General features: G+C 35.0%; 2 protein-coding genes across 2 annotated transcripts; one reads left to right on the forward strand and one right to left on the reverse strand.

The window, feature by feature from the left end:
* The first annotated feature begins 228 nt into the window (after window positions 1-228).
* On the forward strand, window positions 229-1,587 carry LOC129947421 (uncharacterized). The gene is made up of 2 exons (XM_056057963.1): window positions 229-573; window positions 631-1,587. Exons 1-2 carry the CDS (start codon window positions 474-476, stop codon window positions 1,353-1,355), a joined length of 825 nt encoding a protein of 274 aa, XP_055913938.1. The 5' UTR covers window positions 229-473; the 3' UTR covers window positions 1,356-1,587.
* A 177-nt stretch (window positions 1,588-1,764) lies between these two features.
* LOC129947275 (putative nuclease HARBI1) lies at window positions 1,765-3,522 on the reverse strand. The gene is made up of 5 exons (XM_056057785.1): window positions 3,229-3,522; window positions 2,986-3,168; window positions 2,769-2,911; window positions 2,513-2,690; window positions 1,765-2,436 (listed from the first exon to the last, which is right to left on the reverse strand). The coding sequence occupies exons 2-5, from the start codon at window positions 3,163-3,165 to the stop codon at window positions 1,780-1,782; spliced, it is 1,158 nt and encodes a 385-aa protein (XP_055913760.1). The 5' UTR covers window positions 3,166-3,168; window positions 3,229-3,522; the 3' UTR covers window positions 1,765-1,779.
* Between the last annotated feature and the right edge of the window lie 12,907 nt (window positions 3,523-16,429).

Genomic DNA, 16,429 nt, shown 5'->3' on the forward strand with positions numbered 1-16,429 from the left:
CAGCCCAAAATAAACACCATACAGTAACTTTATTTGGATACATCATTAAAAAATTGGACTCATCGTTAAAGATGAATTCTGCCCGAAATTGGGATCAACTTCTCAAATCAACAGCTTCAAAATCGAAAAGTCCTATCATTTGCCCGTGTTGCATGATGCTGGACCTTGCCATTATGATTAATTTTAGCTACTGATTAAATAAAAACATTTTGACAAAAAGTAATGTCGATTTCCATTGAACCACATGAAATAGACGGCCCGTCGCTACTAAAAATCAATATTTTTTGGTTCCAATGGAAAGAAAAAACGTAGCAATATCTTTTTGTAAGTGTATTAGTGTAGCAGCTGTCAAAAGTATACTAAAATATTTACAGTAATAATCCCGCGTCTCGTCTATTGTTTTGAATTCAATTTCATTAGCTACTACCGGTCTGGGGTGAATTGATGTTTAATGTCTTTTTAATTGTTTAAAAATGAGTTACTCTATTGATCTATCTGACTTTGACCTGGTCATTGATGAGTCAGGGAATTTTGTTGTAGAGGATGATCAAATTCTAATACAACACCGAATAAGTAAGTCTTGAAATAGAATATAATGTATGAAATACGAAATAATCTTTTTATTTGCAGCAAAAGAAGAAGTCAACGTGCTTTTTGCTAACGTCGCTCCATTTTATGGTCTCTATGAAGAAGGAGAAACAAGTTTGGAAACACCGGCCACAGAGCCCACAACAAAAGCAGCAATTCAACATCCGCCATCACGAACACCGTCGATGGACTCCTCAGCATCATCAACATCACTACCATCATCACCGTTGACATCAGCACCACCAACTCCAACCCATGTCGGAAAGAAAAACATCACAAAAAAACCGAAAACAAACAATTACCAAAAAGTAAAAATTTTCAAATGGGATGATAACCAAACAAAATTTTTGCTGCATTTGTATGGAAAATATATGGCTTCTGTAGGCCCCTTTGGGCAATTCAAAAATAAAAAAATGATGTGGTGCTTCATCGCCGAAAAAATAAGCAAGAGGTTTAACGAGAAAATATCCTCCAAACAAGTTGAAACACGTTTCAACGTAATTTCGAAAAGAACGCGAAAAGTGATTGACAACAATAATACCAGTGGTGCCGCTTATGAGGAAATGGATTTTGGTGAGGAAATGCACGAGATTATTCAGAGGGATGACTCTTTCCTCTTAGACACAGGAGTGTCACCAGGAATAATCTATTCCAAAAAAGGTTCAATACCTTCAGCGCAAGCCACTTCAAAATCGATCTCAACATCAGCGCCGACCTCTGGGTTGGCGTCGACTTCTGTACTGACGTCAACCTCGGAATCAGCTTAGACCTCGGGATCAGCGTCGACCTTGGGGTCTGCATCGACTTCCAGGGACACAAACCAGCCACGTCATCAACGCCAACGACAACCACAGCAAAATCTATTGCAACAATTGGTCGATACCAATCAGAATTTTTTGGAGCGCTTCTTGAAAAGGAAAGACGAATACTACAATGAAAAATTAAAAATACTGAGAAGTATCTCTGAAGAGTTTAAAAAAAAGTAATTTTCAAAACAATAATGCCTTAAAAAAGACTGAATTAATTTATTTTATTTTGTTTTTATTAAATGAATTTATGTTTATTTATGTTTTTTGTTTTTAATGAAAATTATTTTTGTTTATTATTACATTTATAAGTTCAATATATAATAATAATAATTAATATAAAGAAGTTAAAAGTAAGTTGTTTTCTTCGAATTTCGTGTTGATTTCAGCGTATAGCAGCGGCGATAGCATTTCTTTTTCTTTCACCATCGGCAAGTAAAAAAGCTTCTAGGACTTCATTTTCCTCTCCGTCTGGCCTTGCAATCTCATTTCGCGAAGACGAAGCTTCTGATTCGAGAGCTTCCAGCCACAAATCATCTTGTTCAATGCACAAATTATGCAACACGCAACATCCCAGCACAAATTTTGCCATTCTGCAAACGGTATGGAAATCGAGACGAGTAAGCTGCCGAAATCTTTGCTTAAGCAATCCGAAAGTGTTTTCAATCTTAACTCGCGTCTGGCAATGTTTTTTATTATATTTTTTTTGTTGGTCAGTAAGGTCACCATAATCTCTATAGGGAGTGAGCAAATACTCTCTTAACGGATAAGCTGCGTCACCAAGAATATGATATTTGCCTTCGCAGACCCTTGAGAGATTTTTCGAGATATTCGAAATCCGAAAGATCCTCGCATCATGAATTTTACTTGTTGCTCCAACAAAAACATCCACAAACTTCTTATCTGCGTCGCATATACCCTGCAACGTAATTGATAGTAAGCCATGACGGTTTATATATGTCGATCTGATTTTATGGGCTGGATTACGTATATAAATGTAGCTTCCATCTATACATCCCAATGTATTTTCAAAACCTGCAAGCTAGACAAAAAAAAAACAAAATTCATTTTAAATATATGTACCTACTCGCATCAAATGATTACAATTTTTGTAGTACCCTTGCAAAGTCATGGCTTATTTTTTCCTTCTCGGCTGCTGTGGACGGCATTTTAATATAGGTGGGTGATATGTGGAATAAAAATTCCAAAAACTGCGTTTGGCATCTATAAACACTTGAAAGTGTTATATTGAAGAGGTTGGCTACTTCTCTATAGCAGCATTTATTTCCAGCAAACCTTAAAACATTTAAAAACAAAATTTTAGCTCACGAATCTGAAAATCGTTTAAAATTTTGCGCAGCCTTTTTAACATACCATAAAAACGATAAGCATTGAACCTCAGCACTTACGCACTTCCGTCCTGACCAAATGCGTCCTTTTTTGAAAAAGCTTGAAGTGGCATACTTTGCTGTTAGCAGAGCAGCTGTCTTACGGCTGAGCCTGAAATGTTGCCGAAACTGAAACCAAAAGTAATAAGTGAGTAGAGGTATGTATACTGTGATTATTTCAAAGAAAATAAAATATTATTCACCTCTTCGTCCGTATATCTTTCTACAACGTTTTCAAAATTTTTAATGGAATTTCTTTCATTCCTGGATAAAAATGCATTAGCTTGAACAATCGTCGAAGTCGTCCAATTGAAAATTGTCAGGACATCTTCGTCCTCGGACGAAGACGAATCTAGGAGCAAATCCAGCATTCTGTAGTCCATGCCCTGAAAATGAAATAATTATGCTTCAACCATCTCAAGTATTTAATATACATTTATAATTACCTAATCCTGAAAGCACAACAATAATATTGCCAAGAAATTAATCAAATTTTGTATTGTTTTTTTCAATTATTTTTTCCACAAACAATAATTTCATTTGACGTTTGCAAAACTGTCAAGTTTTTAGTATGTGTTCAAATGAGTGTGAAAATCTGTGTAGATTCTTCTCAAAAGACGAATTCAAAACGAATCAATTCGTCGGGAAAAAACATCAATACTTTTCCCATTGGAAAACGTTTAAGAAAAAAATATTGCCGGCCCGTCGACGGCACATCAATATTTTGGTTCAATGGAAAACCACATAAAAGAAAACAATATGGGTGCCACGAGCTGTCAAAATAAACACGTTTCTATTGGAAAACTTTATACTTTTCATATTTTGCTGACCGTGCTATACTTTGCTTTACAATATCATTAAAATAATTTGATTTTTCATTTGACGACGACGTGATTTCATCAATATATACGTCAAATTGGAAGGTTTTGTCTCTAAAGTTAATGAAAAGCTCAACCCTACTTCTGTCTCCGAAATGATCAGCCCTATCACGAATTCCATAGTAATCAGAAACTTTTAAGAATTTCGAATAAAAACTTTTATCAAATAAGTTCGTACTTAAAAATCTCATATAATTTGCATTACGAACGGATTTTGTGATACGGTTTTTCAAGATTCGTAAAAGTTACGATTACGATGGAATTTGTGATAGGCGTGGATACTTCAACAATAGGCACTTACGAACTTTGAAAAGGTTTAATTATAATTGAAGAAGCAGATCGGATAATGAGGAATCATTTATGTACATACTAAAAGCCCTCCTTAAAGTGCTCTATTTCTTTAGCTATGCTTGGCCTCTTGTAGGTTTGGCGGAAAAAAATATAATTAATTTTCAAACGCCATCTGTTGTTTCTTTGTATTAAAAATCATTTTTTTTTTTCAAAGAAACTAATGACGTCTATTTTTATATAATTTGACAAAATACACAAATCAAGCTCAAAAGCTTCTCCATTTTTTCGCTAAACCTACAGAAAGGCTAGTAGTTTTAAGAAATAGATGACACCAACGTGAATTTGGTCCATATGTATTCATCGTCCATATTCATTCATCGTTATCCTTTAGGTTATGTTCAATAAATTGGAAAGCCCTTCGTTGGACACATCAGTGTCATTCAACACAATGCAGACTAGAGGTTTGATTCAATTAAACTACCAAAGATTGAACTTTCTATTTTTACAGGCGATATGTGTAACCACGTCCATAGATGTCATGGTTTGAAACCTTCAGTTTTCTTGTCCAAAATATTAATTAGTCAGCAAATTAGGGGAAGCATCAAGGTCTCCGATGGACAAACTCAAAAATACAAAAAGTACATATGCAATTTCTGTCTTCGATTTTTCAAAATGTGACATGTGCCATTTGTGTTACTTTTTGCAACTGTTGATAATTTAGCTTCTTTAAGGTATTGTCCTCTTTTGTATGATTTAAGGAAAATAAGTATATTTAAAAACCTTGAACCCAAGTTAATCAATTAAAATCATTGAGTTGTAAAGAGGACAATTATTGGAAGGTGATAGGCAACTGTCACTTTTTTCATATGTAGTTAAATTGACTATCACCGAGTTTTTCGAAAAACCAATGCTCAAAATTTTAATGTCAATTTTGATCACAAGTTCAGTTTTTTACCAAAAACAACTTTGACATTAGACTTACACGAATTAGTTTAACGTCTTAGGACTTTTATTTAAGCATTAAATAAGATTTAGAAAAAAATGAGAAGATAACACCTCAAAATAGTCTTTTTCAAGGCATGAGATTCTCAGTAAAAATTGAAACAACAGGATTGTGAAATGTTTTACAGATGGACGCAATCAGTAAATTTATGTCATTAAGGTAGAGGTATTAAATAACCAGGAGCTTGATTTTATCAGTAATTTTGTTTCTAATGCTACCGGATCGTGAAAAAACTACTTAGAACATGATTGTCTACGAAAACTTTTAAGGGAAGCTACAAGTTTATCTTTACTTGTATGGTAAATAAATGTTACTTATTTCCTTACAAATTTCGCAATTAACCCTTTTAAATACTTAAATCCCAAAATGGAATTGTGCAAAAATAAATAAATCACAGAGTAATAAAGTGCAGCTTTTAGTTAATCGAACAATTAAGATTTGTCGCCATTTTGACATAAGTGCAATTAACTTGAAGGTTAGGGAGATTTGTCTTGACTAACTTTTCAATAAAGTTGCCTTAATTGAAAGGCAATTTTCGGGCTTCTGGCCAATTATCATAAAATAAGGGGATGCTTTCTCTTTCTCCTCCGATCTCTAAGGTATGGATTTGCTTTACCTAAAGTGTAAATACATTGAATGCAGCCATTCCCATAACTAAGTATATTAGGAATAATTATAATGAACATTTTCAAGCCAACATCTTAATAAAACTATAAATATTTGCATTTGTAGGCCCTTTAATTATTAAATGGCTTCAGCCTCACTTAGCAAACCTAATATTTATCTAATTACTAATAAATTTGAAGGCATGTTAAGTTCAAGTTCGGTCTCATAACATTTAATTAGAATCAAGTTAATAAAATAACCATTATGAAGAAGTTGTTGGTAAATTGCCCATTTGCATAACCATTGCCTTATTTTTTTTTTACCAACTGCGAGGTTTGTGGGAAATCAAGTTTCAAAAAGAACAAATGAACATTTACCTACACAATCCCATTATGATGTCCCAAAAATGACCATCCCATTTTTCCATCATGGGTACAAAACATACCTATTTCGCCAAAAATAGCTTCGGAGAGGTCAAGATTATCCCAAAAAATAAATAAAGCTCGTTATTCAAGTCTTGTTGATATACGTTTTCTTTAGAAGAAGTCTTTGAGTTTAATATATTTTCACACAAAACCAAACATTTTACATAATGGATTCACATTTTTATGTATTCAAAGCACAAAGTGTTGATAATTGATGGTTCTGGTTCTTACTGCTCCATTAAATTTTACTAACGCTGTCAAATACAAATCGAAGAAACCATTCTTCTTTCAAAGTCAGGAAGGCATTCTAATGCGATCAATTTAAAGTCAATTAAGTTTTACTCAGTACTCGTCTCGTAATGTTGAAATATGCATATTTTGTGGTAAGACTTGTGCACTGCACATATTGTACACCTTAAGGTGCATATATTGACCGTTCTCGTACTCAATGGTAGTAATTGGGAGTGTCTTATGTTGCCAATGTAAACTAAAGTAAATTGCATTGAAACAATGACCACTTGCATAAATTAATAGGAGAGTTTATTCAAATTTAAGATGCTTAACAAGGAAAAAACACAGGCGTTAACATTTTTAACAAATATATTAATAAAAAAGAGGCTGGGATGCGACCCACACTGATAACTTCCCATCCCGTCTGTCGATTTGTCTTGCTTAAAAGTTTGTCTATATGTACTCGTATCAATTTTTACCAAATTTGCGTACTATTTTTTGTAGATTTTATTTTTTATGACAACACGGAGTGTTGGATTTTTATATAAAAATTACTGAATATTGAAAACAATATTTTCTGTGAAATAAAATAAGTTTGAAGCCAATATTTTCAATTTTTGAAAAGCTATTTGAGCCGAAAGTAAATTTTTACCAAGTTTTTGTATTGTTTTTTTACAGTTTTTTTTTTTTTTTTGTAAAAAATCTGTCATTTCGAATTTTTTAAAAGTTTTACCAAATGTTGAAAACAATATTTGTTATAAGATAAAATTAGTTTGAAGCCAATATTTTAAATTTTTTAAAAGATATTTGAGTCGAAAATAATTTTTTACCAACTTTTGTTAATTTTTTTTCGGTTTTTATTTTTTTATAAAAAAACTGTCAATTCGATTTTTTTCAAAATTTTACTGAATGTTGACAACAAGATTTTTTCAAAGACAAAAGTAAATTAAAATCAATATCTCAGAGTTTTGAAAAGATATTTGAGTCGAAAATCAATTTTTACCAACTTTTATACATTTTTTTTAGGTTTTTATTTTTTGTAAAAAAAACTGTCATTTCGAATTTTCTCAAAATTTGTACTAATATTGAAAACAATATTTCTTATAGGAACAAATTAGTAAGAAGCTATTATCTCAAAGTGTTTAAAAGATATTTGAGTCGAAAATCATTTTTACCAACTTTTGTTATTTTTTTTTTTCGGTTTTTATTTTTTTGTACAAAAACTGTCAATTCGATTTTTTTCAAAATTTTACTCAATATTGACAACAAGATTTTTTGAAAGATAAAAGTAAATTAAAGCCAATATCTTAGAGTTTTGAAAAGATATTTGAGTCGAAAATCAATTTTTACCAACTTTTATACATTTGTTTTTAGGTTTTTTTTTGTAAAAAAAAACTGTCAATTCGATTTTTCTCAAAATTTGTTCTAATGTTGAAAACAATATTTTTTATAAAAACAAATTAATAGGAAGCTATTATCTCAAAGTGTTTAAAAGATATTTGAGTCGAAAATTATTTTTTACCAACTTTTATTCATTTTTTTTTCGGTTTTTATTTTTTTGTAGACAAAACTGTCAATTCGATTTTTTTCAAAATTTTACTGATTGTTAACAACAATAGTTTTTAAAAGATAAAAGTAAATTAAAGCCAATATCTCAGAGTTTTGAAAAGATATTTGAGTCGAAAATCAATTTTTACCAACTTTTATACTTTTTTTTTTAGGTTTTTATTTTTTGTAAAAAAAACTGTCAATTAGATTTTTCTCAAAATTTTATCAGATGTCAAAAACATTATTAGTCGTTGCACAAAATTGTTTTAAAGATGAAATCATATTTCAGTCGTAAAATTTTGGGGGTTACAAATTTTTTTTTTTTAGTTTTTTTGATTTATAAAAAAAACCGTTATATTGATTTTTTTCAAAAAATATACCTGTTTTGTATCACGTTACAATATATTATATACAATTTAATTCAAGTCTCTAGCGTTTTTTGTTCGTAAGATATTTAGGGTTAACCAAAATTTTCACCTTTTTTTTAAACTGCTATGGTAAAAAAACCACCCACGCAATTTTCTTGAGAGCCCTTTCTGCATCTTTCTGCCTTATTATCTGTATAACAAAATTTATTTGAAGTCAATATCTCTTCTGGTTCTTGAGCTATGGACGACGAAAAAAACGTCGCGAACGTACGGACGTACGCACGTACGGACGTACGGACGTACGAACGTACGTACACACTCACGCACAGACATCTTTCTAAAAATCTTTTATTTCGACTCTAGGGACCTTGAAACGTCGAGAAATGTCAAAATTTTCAATTTGACAAATCGGACCCATTACAATAACTTCCTATGGGAAGTTAAAAATAAATTACAGTCACCTAAAACGTTCTGAAAAAATTATTTTATGATCTTCAGTGCTCTTAAAATCAAAAGTTCTGCTATTTTATCATGGATCATGGATTGATTCAAACAAACTCCTTTATGTGAGTGAACAAAAGTAGGAGGAATTCTATCTTGATTTTTTCTATGCTCTTTGTCATTGAAGCCCAAATATTTGATAGTTCTTTAAAGAAATCAAATCAGAATATTATGACTTGGCCTTACATGGCACAAATCTTCGTTCGAACTCGTACTATAGCCAAGTTTTGAAGAGATCTAGATATTCACATGGGCCATATGATATTCCAACTCGGTCTGAGTAGGTGTTCTTTAACGCTGGCAAACATACTAACTGAATTGATAATAGTTCGTATAAAACCAACCTAGTAGTTTTGAACCTTTAACCATGCATGTGTAAAAGTAATTTCAGGAATGGAGGGTTCCTACAGATTTTTAATGCCGAATCCGAAAAACTAATTTTAGAAAGCACTTTTTATGACAAGAACTATTCAGAGGAAAATATCGAAACCAAAACCGTTGATATAATTATTCTACTTACTTACTTAAGGTGGCGCTACAGTCCGGGGCGGACCTGGGCCTCAACCAACATGTGTCTCCAGCCAGCTCGCTCCCTAGCTAGCTATCTCCAGTTTCGCACGCCAAGTTAGTTGAGGTCCTCTCCCACCTGGGTGCGCCACCTGAGTCGCGGTCTTCCTCTACTGCGCCGTGCCGCCGTCCCTCGGGATTGGATTCGAAGACCTTCCAGGCTGGAGCGTTGATGTTCATCTGCACTACATGACCTGCCATCTAAGCTGTTGAACTTTAATTCTGCTAAATAGATCAGTGTCGCTGTAGAGCTCGTACAGTTCGTCGTTATATCTTCTCCTCCATTCTCCATATATGCGTACGGGACCAAAAATCACCCGAAAAATTTTTCTCTCGAAGCATCCTAAGACGGTCTCATCTTTCTTTGACAGGGTCCAGGCCTCATCGCCATAAATGAGAACCGGGATGATGAGTGTCTTATAGATGGTGATTTTACATGCTCGAGAGAGGACTTTACTTCTCAATTACCTTCTAAGTCCAAAGAAGCAGCGATTTACAAGAGTTATTCTTCGTTTGATTGCAGCGCTCTGGTGTAGTTGTCTGTGTTATAGCGGTGCCTGAGTAAACAAAGTCTTAAACTACCTCAAAGTTATATCTGTCCATGGTGACGTTTTGTCCAAGACGTCTTTGTTCAATGTCCTTTTTTGATGACGGCATTCTTGGTCTTGCCCTCATTGACCATTAAACCCATCTTCTTCGCTTCCGTCGCAATGCTCAAAAACGCTCCACTGACATCACGCTTTGATCTTCCAATTATGTCAATATCATCTGCGTAACCGAGTAATTGGATGGACCTTTGGAAGATTGTGCCTCTAGTGTTGACGGTTGAGTTTTGCACAATTCTTTCCAGAACGATGTTGAAGAAGTCCCATGACTGTGCATCGCCTTGTCTAAAACCTTTTTTGACATCAAATGCATCGGTGAGATATTTTCCAACCTTGATAGAGCAGCGTGCATTCTCCATCGTCGTTCTGCACAAACGGATAAGTTTGACAGAGATGCCAAAGCTAGATATTGCTCTGTAGATTTTGTCATACGCGTCTTTAAAATCGATAAAGAGATGGTGGGTATCGATTTGAAGTTCCTGGGTTTTTTCCAAGATCTGCCGTAGTGTGAATATTTGGTCGATAGTGGTTCCTGGTCTGAAGCGACACTGATGAGAACCTTTTAGGTTGTTGACGAACAGCTTCAGACGTTCACATACTACGGTAGAGAGGATCTTATATGCAATGTTAAGGAGACTGATGCCTCTGTAGTTGGCGCAGTTTAGAGGGTCTCCTTTCTTATGTATCGGGCACACTATGCTGAGATTCCACTCATCGGGCATGCTTTCTTCCGACCCTATTTTGCAGATGAGTTGGTGCATGCTCCCTACCAAGCCATCGCCTGCTGCTTTGAATTTTTCGGCAGCTTTGTTTGACTTCAGTTTAGATATAGCTATCTTCACTTCGTCAAGGTCGGGTAGGCGGAATTGTTGATCTGCGTCGCCGAGGTTGAGTGGTTCTATCTCCCTTGCAGCGGAATTCGGTTCGTCATCGGCGTTATATAATTTGGAGAAGTGATCATTCCATATTCTCAGCACCGACTGCGGTTCTACTACGATGTTCCGTGATCGTCTTTACAGGCTTCGGTTCGTGGCTGGTACCCTTGGGAGGTTTTTTTTACCTTTTGGTAACATTTACGAACCTCATTCCTGTTGTGAAATCCCTCTATCTCCTCGATCGCGCGCTTCTCATGCTCTCTTTTTTTCCATCTAAAAAGCCGGTGTTCCTCTCTCCTCTTCTGCTCGTAGAGCTCGCGATCAGCTCTGGCCCTTTTGTGCAGCGCTGTTTTGTATGCCTGTTGTTTCGCTGCGTGCGCTTACTGGCATTCGTCGTCAAACCAGGGGTTTTGCTGTGGTGGCCGTGTGAAACCTAGCACTTCAGGGGCGGTATATCTATGGCTGCAAGGCAATGTTGCCACTGGTTTTCAATGCTTAATGCAGGCAGCATAGGACTCCTTAAGAGGTTATTAGAGACTCGATCGGAAAAGGACATGGCAGTCTCTTGCGATTGTAGCCGTCTAACGTCGAAACTTCTCACAGTACTTCCTTGTTTTGGCTTAGATCAGGATATCCGTAGCCGTACCTTGGCTATAACGAGGTAGTGGTCCCAGACAATGTTGGCCTTTTGGTATATTCGGATATCCTGTATACTTCAGAAGTGTCGTGCGTCGATCGCAATGTGGTCAATCTGGTTGACGGTTGATTGATCAGGAGATTTCCATGTCCCTTTGTGGATATTGAGATGTGTGAACTGCGTACTAGCTACTAGAACGTCGTCCCCCGCAGCGAAATCGACCAGCTTGAATCCGTTGTCGGAGGTGGTGTCGTGCAGGCTGTATCTCCCGATTATGCCACCAAAGATGTCTTCTCTTCCTAGCTTGGCATTAAAATCTCCTAAGATAATTTTAATGCCATAGCCAGGGCTATGGTCATATGTCTGGTCCAAGAGCTCCAAGAATATGTCTTTGGTGTCTTCATCTTTCTCCTCTGTTAGGGCATGCGCGCATATTAGGCTTATGTTGGCGAATTTAGCCGTGATGCGCTCACTCACACTATTGAAACTCAAGACTTTTTGTCTGAGTCTAGTTCCAACAATAAATCCACACCCAAATAGATTCTGTCTTTGTTGTCGGTAGCAGTCGCCGTAGTTTACAACGCAGTCTTTTATTTTGCGTTTGCCCGGTCCATCCCACCGCACTTCTTGGATGGCTGTAATATCTGCCTTGCAGCAGTTTAGGGCTTCCGCTAATTGTTCGGCTGCACGTGGTCTGTTAAGGGACCTAACATTCCACGTACAGAAGTTCGTTGTCCTTATTTCGTTTGCGTGGGTTGTCAACAGTAAATCCGTATGTATCCGAGGCTTGTTGGTGCTTCGCAACTAAAGGTATTTTTTACGTGGCCAGGAAGTCACCCCGACGCGACGGCACAACCCCCAACCTAGAGGGCCAGATCCTTAGTATAACTCCAAGGATTGGGAGCCAGATAAAACCGCTCCTTATTGGCCTGGGCTGTCGAAGAAGCCTTATAAGGTGTTTACTAAGTAGTTCAACCGTACTGGAACTGTAGACGCCACCGTTGATTCCATCTCTAGAATTCATCCGCTGCTGTCTGAATAAGGAAAGGTGCCTTAGTGAAGACACCTCCCCCCTCTCTCGTTTGCTGCCCATTACAACTTTCCACTGGGGTTGGAACCCAATCTCCAGTTGAGGTACTAGGCACCCAATGTTCACCGCGTGGAGGTGAGAGTAGGAGTTGATAGACAGAGGTGGGTTTTGGAAAAACCTGTGGGTGCTAGTGTCCTCTTGAATGCACATGTCTACCATTTGAACATCATAATATAATTATTCTATACACTAACAATCACGAGACGGGTACTACAGCTAACCCACTTATTGCATCACTTAAAAAACGTCAAAGGTAATTAAATACTTATCATTTATCAGCTCAGAAAATATCTCGGACACCGAAAGTTTCTGGATGGCCTTTATTACGTCTTTTGAAGCTATAAATCCTCTGAAGGTTTTATAGTTTACCTCATCGGATAGTTGAACATTTGGTAGCGTTTGGCGATCCGAGTCTCTTATTTTGAATGCCTTCTTTTATGTCATACTGAATGGGATCAAGCTTGACGCCAACAAAATAAAAGTTGGTATGGCTCATGGCACTGTCCTGTATCCAAAACTATTTATTACTTTTATCAATAATCTCCTCTCAGAAACATCTTACGAGTTTTTCATCGACTGTGTTCTGGCTTAATATATAATAGCTATAAATGGCTAGTCTTCCAGTTGATTATTTAAGGCTCTTGGAAAGTATTTCAGGAACCTCCTTTTATATGATTTGTTATTGCATTTGAATTGCATTTTTATTTAGTTTGATTGTCTAAAGTGGCAGTTTTAGCTTTAGGCAGAATTCTCTAGCTCTCAATCTAGAATTTTCCAGCTTTATCCATTTTCCGATACCTAATTTGTTGTTGATTACATAAAACTCCCTGTTTAAGATTTTACAAATAAATATTCTTGTCAAAAAAAGCTTAAATTTTGTATTCTTACACAAGATTGAACTGCTAGTTAATTAATTGGACTGTAGTGTTTAAAAAAAAAAAACAATAATCTTTTGTCAAATACCAAACTTATCAGAGCAGTCAAATAATCCGGATTAAGAGCCTTGCCTTTAAAATATATTCTAAAGGCAATGAAATTAGCTGCCGCGACACCTCGCAGTCAACTAATCCGGATGAAAGGTATCCCATCCATTTAAAATGTATTCAAGAGACAATTAAATTAAAACTTTAAAAACAAATATAAACCTTTTGAGTTATTCAGGCTTTAAGTTAATAGACGCCTGTTTTTGTATGTATGTATATCAAATTTGCGGCATCATAAAAATAAATTAACTTATTTTTATTTATTCATCTCAATTTAATCCTAATCCAATAAAAATACCCAATAGACAGAACAAAAAGTTAGGAACACTGAACACCTTTTATTTTTATTTAACACCAGACAAGAAGTTGTTGTGTTTGTCCTTGACAAGTCTTTATGAAAGATGACAAGTTCAGACTTCATGTCAGACTTGTTTATTCTTACATATATAGGTACAACAATATTTGTTTAAACCACCATCACTTTTTCTGTGCGAATTTTGGCATTGTATATTAACAATATAGAGTTGTTGAGAATAAGACAATTTTAGATATATCAAACAATTTGTGAGATATTTTTTTTTGTTAATATTTATGAAGCTTGTTTTAAATTAACTGGTTTAGGCCTTAAGGTTTTAAACTGGAAAGGAAGGAAAGATCAATGAAACTACAATTTAAAGCTTATTTAACATAACCGCACATTAGGTACGTATACAAAATAAATGAGGCTTTAAGACATTTTTATTTGTCATGCTTTTGATTTTAAATAAAAATGTTAACCTGTTCATACATCAATTTCTACCATGGTACATGTATCCTTCGATATAAACGACTATGGGTTTGTGCTGAAACTTTGAGATGTATGTATAGTTAAATTGTGTAGATCCTGATTAAAAGATTAAATGATTTTGACAACGCTAGCAGTTTTTTTACATTTAATTGTTCACTTTCTTTTGTCTTTTTTAAATAATGATTTAAAAATATAATGAGGTGAACGTTGATACATTTTCGTACCGGTTTTTATAATGACGACAAGTAATGAGCATTATGTACCGAGCTGAAAAGACGGTTTTATTGGTTTTGCCATTAGAAAAGATCAAATGTGATGATTTGTTGTCTCAACCGTAAGTTTAAGAGTATAGTAAATGTAATTTTTTTTACAGAGTCCAGACTTTAAATCAGGAGGAAGTCAAACATAGCTACTCGTAAGCCCCCACAAATTGTATTTAATGCGAAGGCAGCTGAAGAAAACTTAACTTTTATTTGAATTAACTGATATTCAAATTTAAACTAGACACATATAACATTAATGAGGCTAAAGGTAAGTTGAACAGCGATAGGTTTAATTTTTTCATAAATGTGTGGCCGGCCAAAGCACTGTGTAAATACTTTGACATAAGGAACTAAGATGAATTTTCAGCTACTATTTCAAAACTAGATACAAAATTTAAAAAATGATTAACACACAAAATTATGTTTTTAAATTCAAAGAAATAATATTGTTGACTTGTGTATTTTCTGCTTAAATTTTAACACACATAAAGTAAGGTTCAAAGAAAATATATCGTATGGAACTCGCTGAAAGTGAATCTTTTTGATCGACCCAAAGATAAAACATCTAACATGCAATTTTAGATGTAAGCTCAACACATACATATAAAGAAAATTGAAAAGTATATTTCTTTCGTTTGTTAAGGAATCGTAAGGTTTGTATATGAAACGATCACGATTTAGGACCTTAGAGTACCTTAACCTGATGGAAGTAAATTTTTCCCATAGCAGTTTAAAAATAATGTGAATAATTTGGTTAGCCCTAAATATCTTACGAACCAATAACGACTTTAACTAATTTGTATATTATGTATCGTAACGTGATATCAAACAAATATATTTTTATAAAAAAATCTAATAAACGTTTTTTTACCTTGAAAATTTTACTTAATAAAAAATGATTTTATCTCCAAAACAATTTTGTGCAACGAAAAATAACGTTTTTAACATCTGGTAATCCTCTCCCTGGAAAAACCCTGAAGAAAGTCGTCGCTAAAGCGGAAAGGCAAAGGATCCGCCTAATTATTGGGATCGATGCTAACGCTCATCATACTGTATGGGACAGTATGAATATCAACGACAGAGGTGAGTCTCTTTTTGATTATATTCTTGGTACTAATCTCTTAGTAAGTAATGTTGGAAATGAACCAACCTTCATAACTAAAACACTACAACAAGTCATAGACATAACTCTTGTCTCAGATACTATACACCATATGAACTTAGACTGGAAAGTATCGACAAACACTCTTTCTCTGATCATAGATATATAGTTCAATATAAATGTGGATGATAACCCGAGTCCATTGACTTTTCGAAACTATCGGAAAACTGACTGGGCTTCATATACCAACTCATTACAGAGTTTACTAAAACCTGGACTATCTAGTCCTTCCTCTAACGCTAATGAACTTGACAACAAAGTCAATGAACTTACCTCAGCTATAAACAGATCGCTAGAAATTGCTTGTCTACTTATACACATAAGAAGAAAGAGGAAACCACAATGGTGGGCCTCAGAGCTTAACTCGCTCAGGAAGGAATGCAGGAAACTTTTCAACCGGGCCAAAGCCGAAAGACCAGCCTCTCATTGGGACTCTTACAAAGAATTCCTAAGAATTTACAAGAAGGCACTAAGGAAATCCAAGCGATCTTCTTAGCAATCCTTCTGTGGCACGATAGAAAGAACTTCTGAAGAGTCTAGGTTACGGAAAATTCTTTCAACTAGTCCAGCTATGCCAAGCAGCTTGAAATGTAGACGGCTCCTGGACAAATTCAAGTAATGAATCGCTGAACTTACTATTGGACACTGACTTTCCTGGTAGTTCTCTTACCGAAACTTGCAACAGTTATATACGTTCAAGTTCAAATACAACATATCCACAAGGTCTGATCACAAAGGATAAGCTACAATGGGCTCTCAACAGCTTCACACCATTTAAAGCTGCAGGACGAGATGGTATAATACCAGTCGAATTACAAAAGGCTTCT

The sequence above is a fragment of the Eupeodes corollae genome, chromosome 2, assembly GCF_945859685.1.
Source record: "Eupeodes corollae chromosome 2, idEupCoro1.1, whole genome shotgun sequence".
Lineage (NCBI taxonomy): Eukaryota > Metazoa > Arthropoda > Insecta > Diptera > Syrphidae > Eupeodes > Eupeodes corollae.

Bases quoted from the DNA above. Each gene is read 5' to 3' on its own strand.
- LOC129947421 (XM_056057963.1), top strand. From the start codon at position 474: ATGAGTTACTCTATTGATCTATCTGACTTTGACCTGGTCATTGATGAG. The intron at 574-630 runs GTAAGTCTTGAA...TTTTATTTGCAG, and splicing joins TCTAATACAACACCGAATAA to CAAAAGAAGAAGTCAACGTG.
- LOC129947275 (XM_056057785.1), bottom strand. From the start codon at position 3,165: ATGGACTACAGAATGCTGGATTTGCTCCTAGATTCGTCTTCGTCCGAG. The intron at 2,912-2,985 runs GTGAATAATATT...TTTTGGTTTCAG, and splicing joins AAAGATATACGGACGAAGAG to TTTCGGCAACATTTCAGGCT. The intron at 2,691-2,768 runs GTATGTTAAAAA...AAATGTTTTAAG, and splicing joins CAATGCTTATCGTTTTTATG to GTTTGCTGGAAATAAATGCT.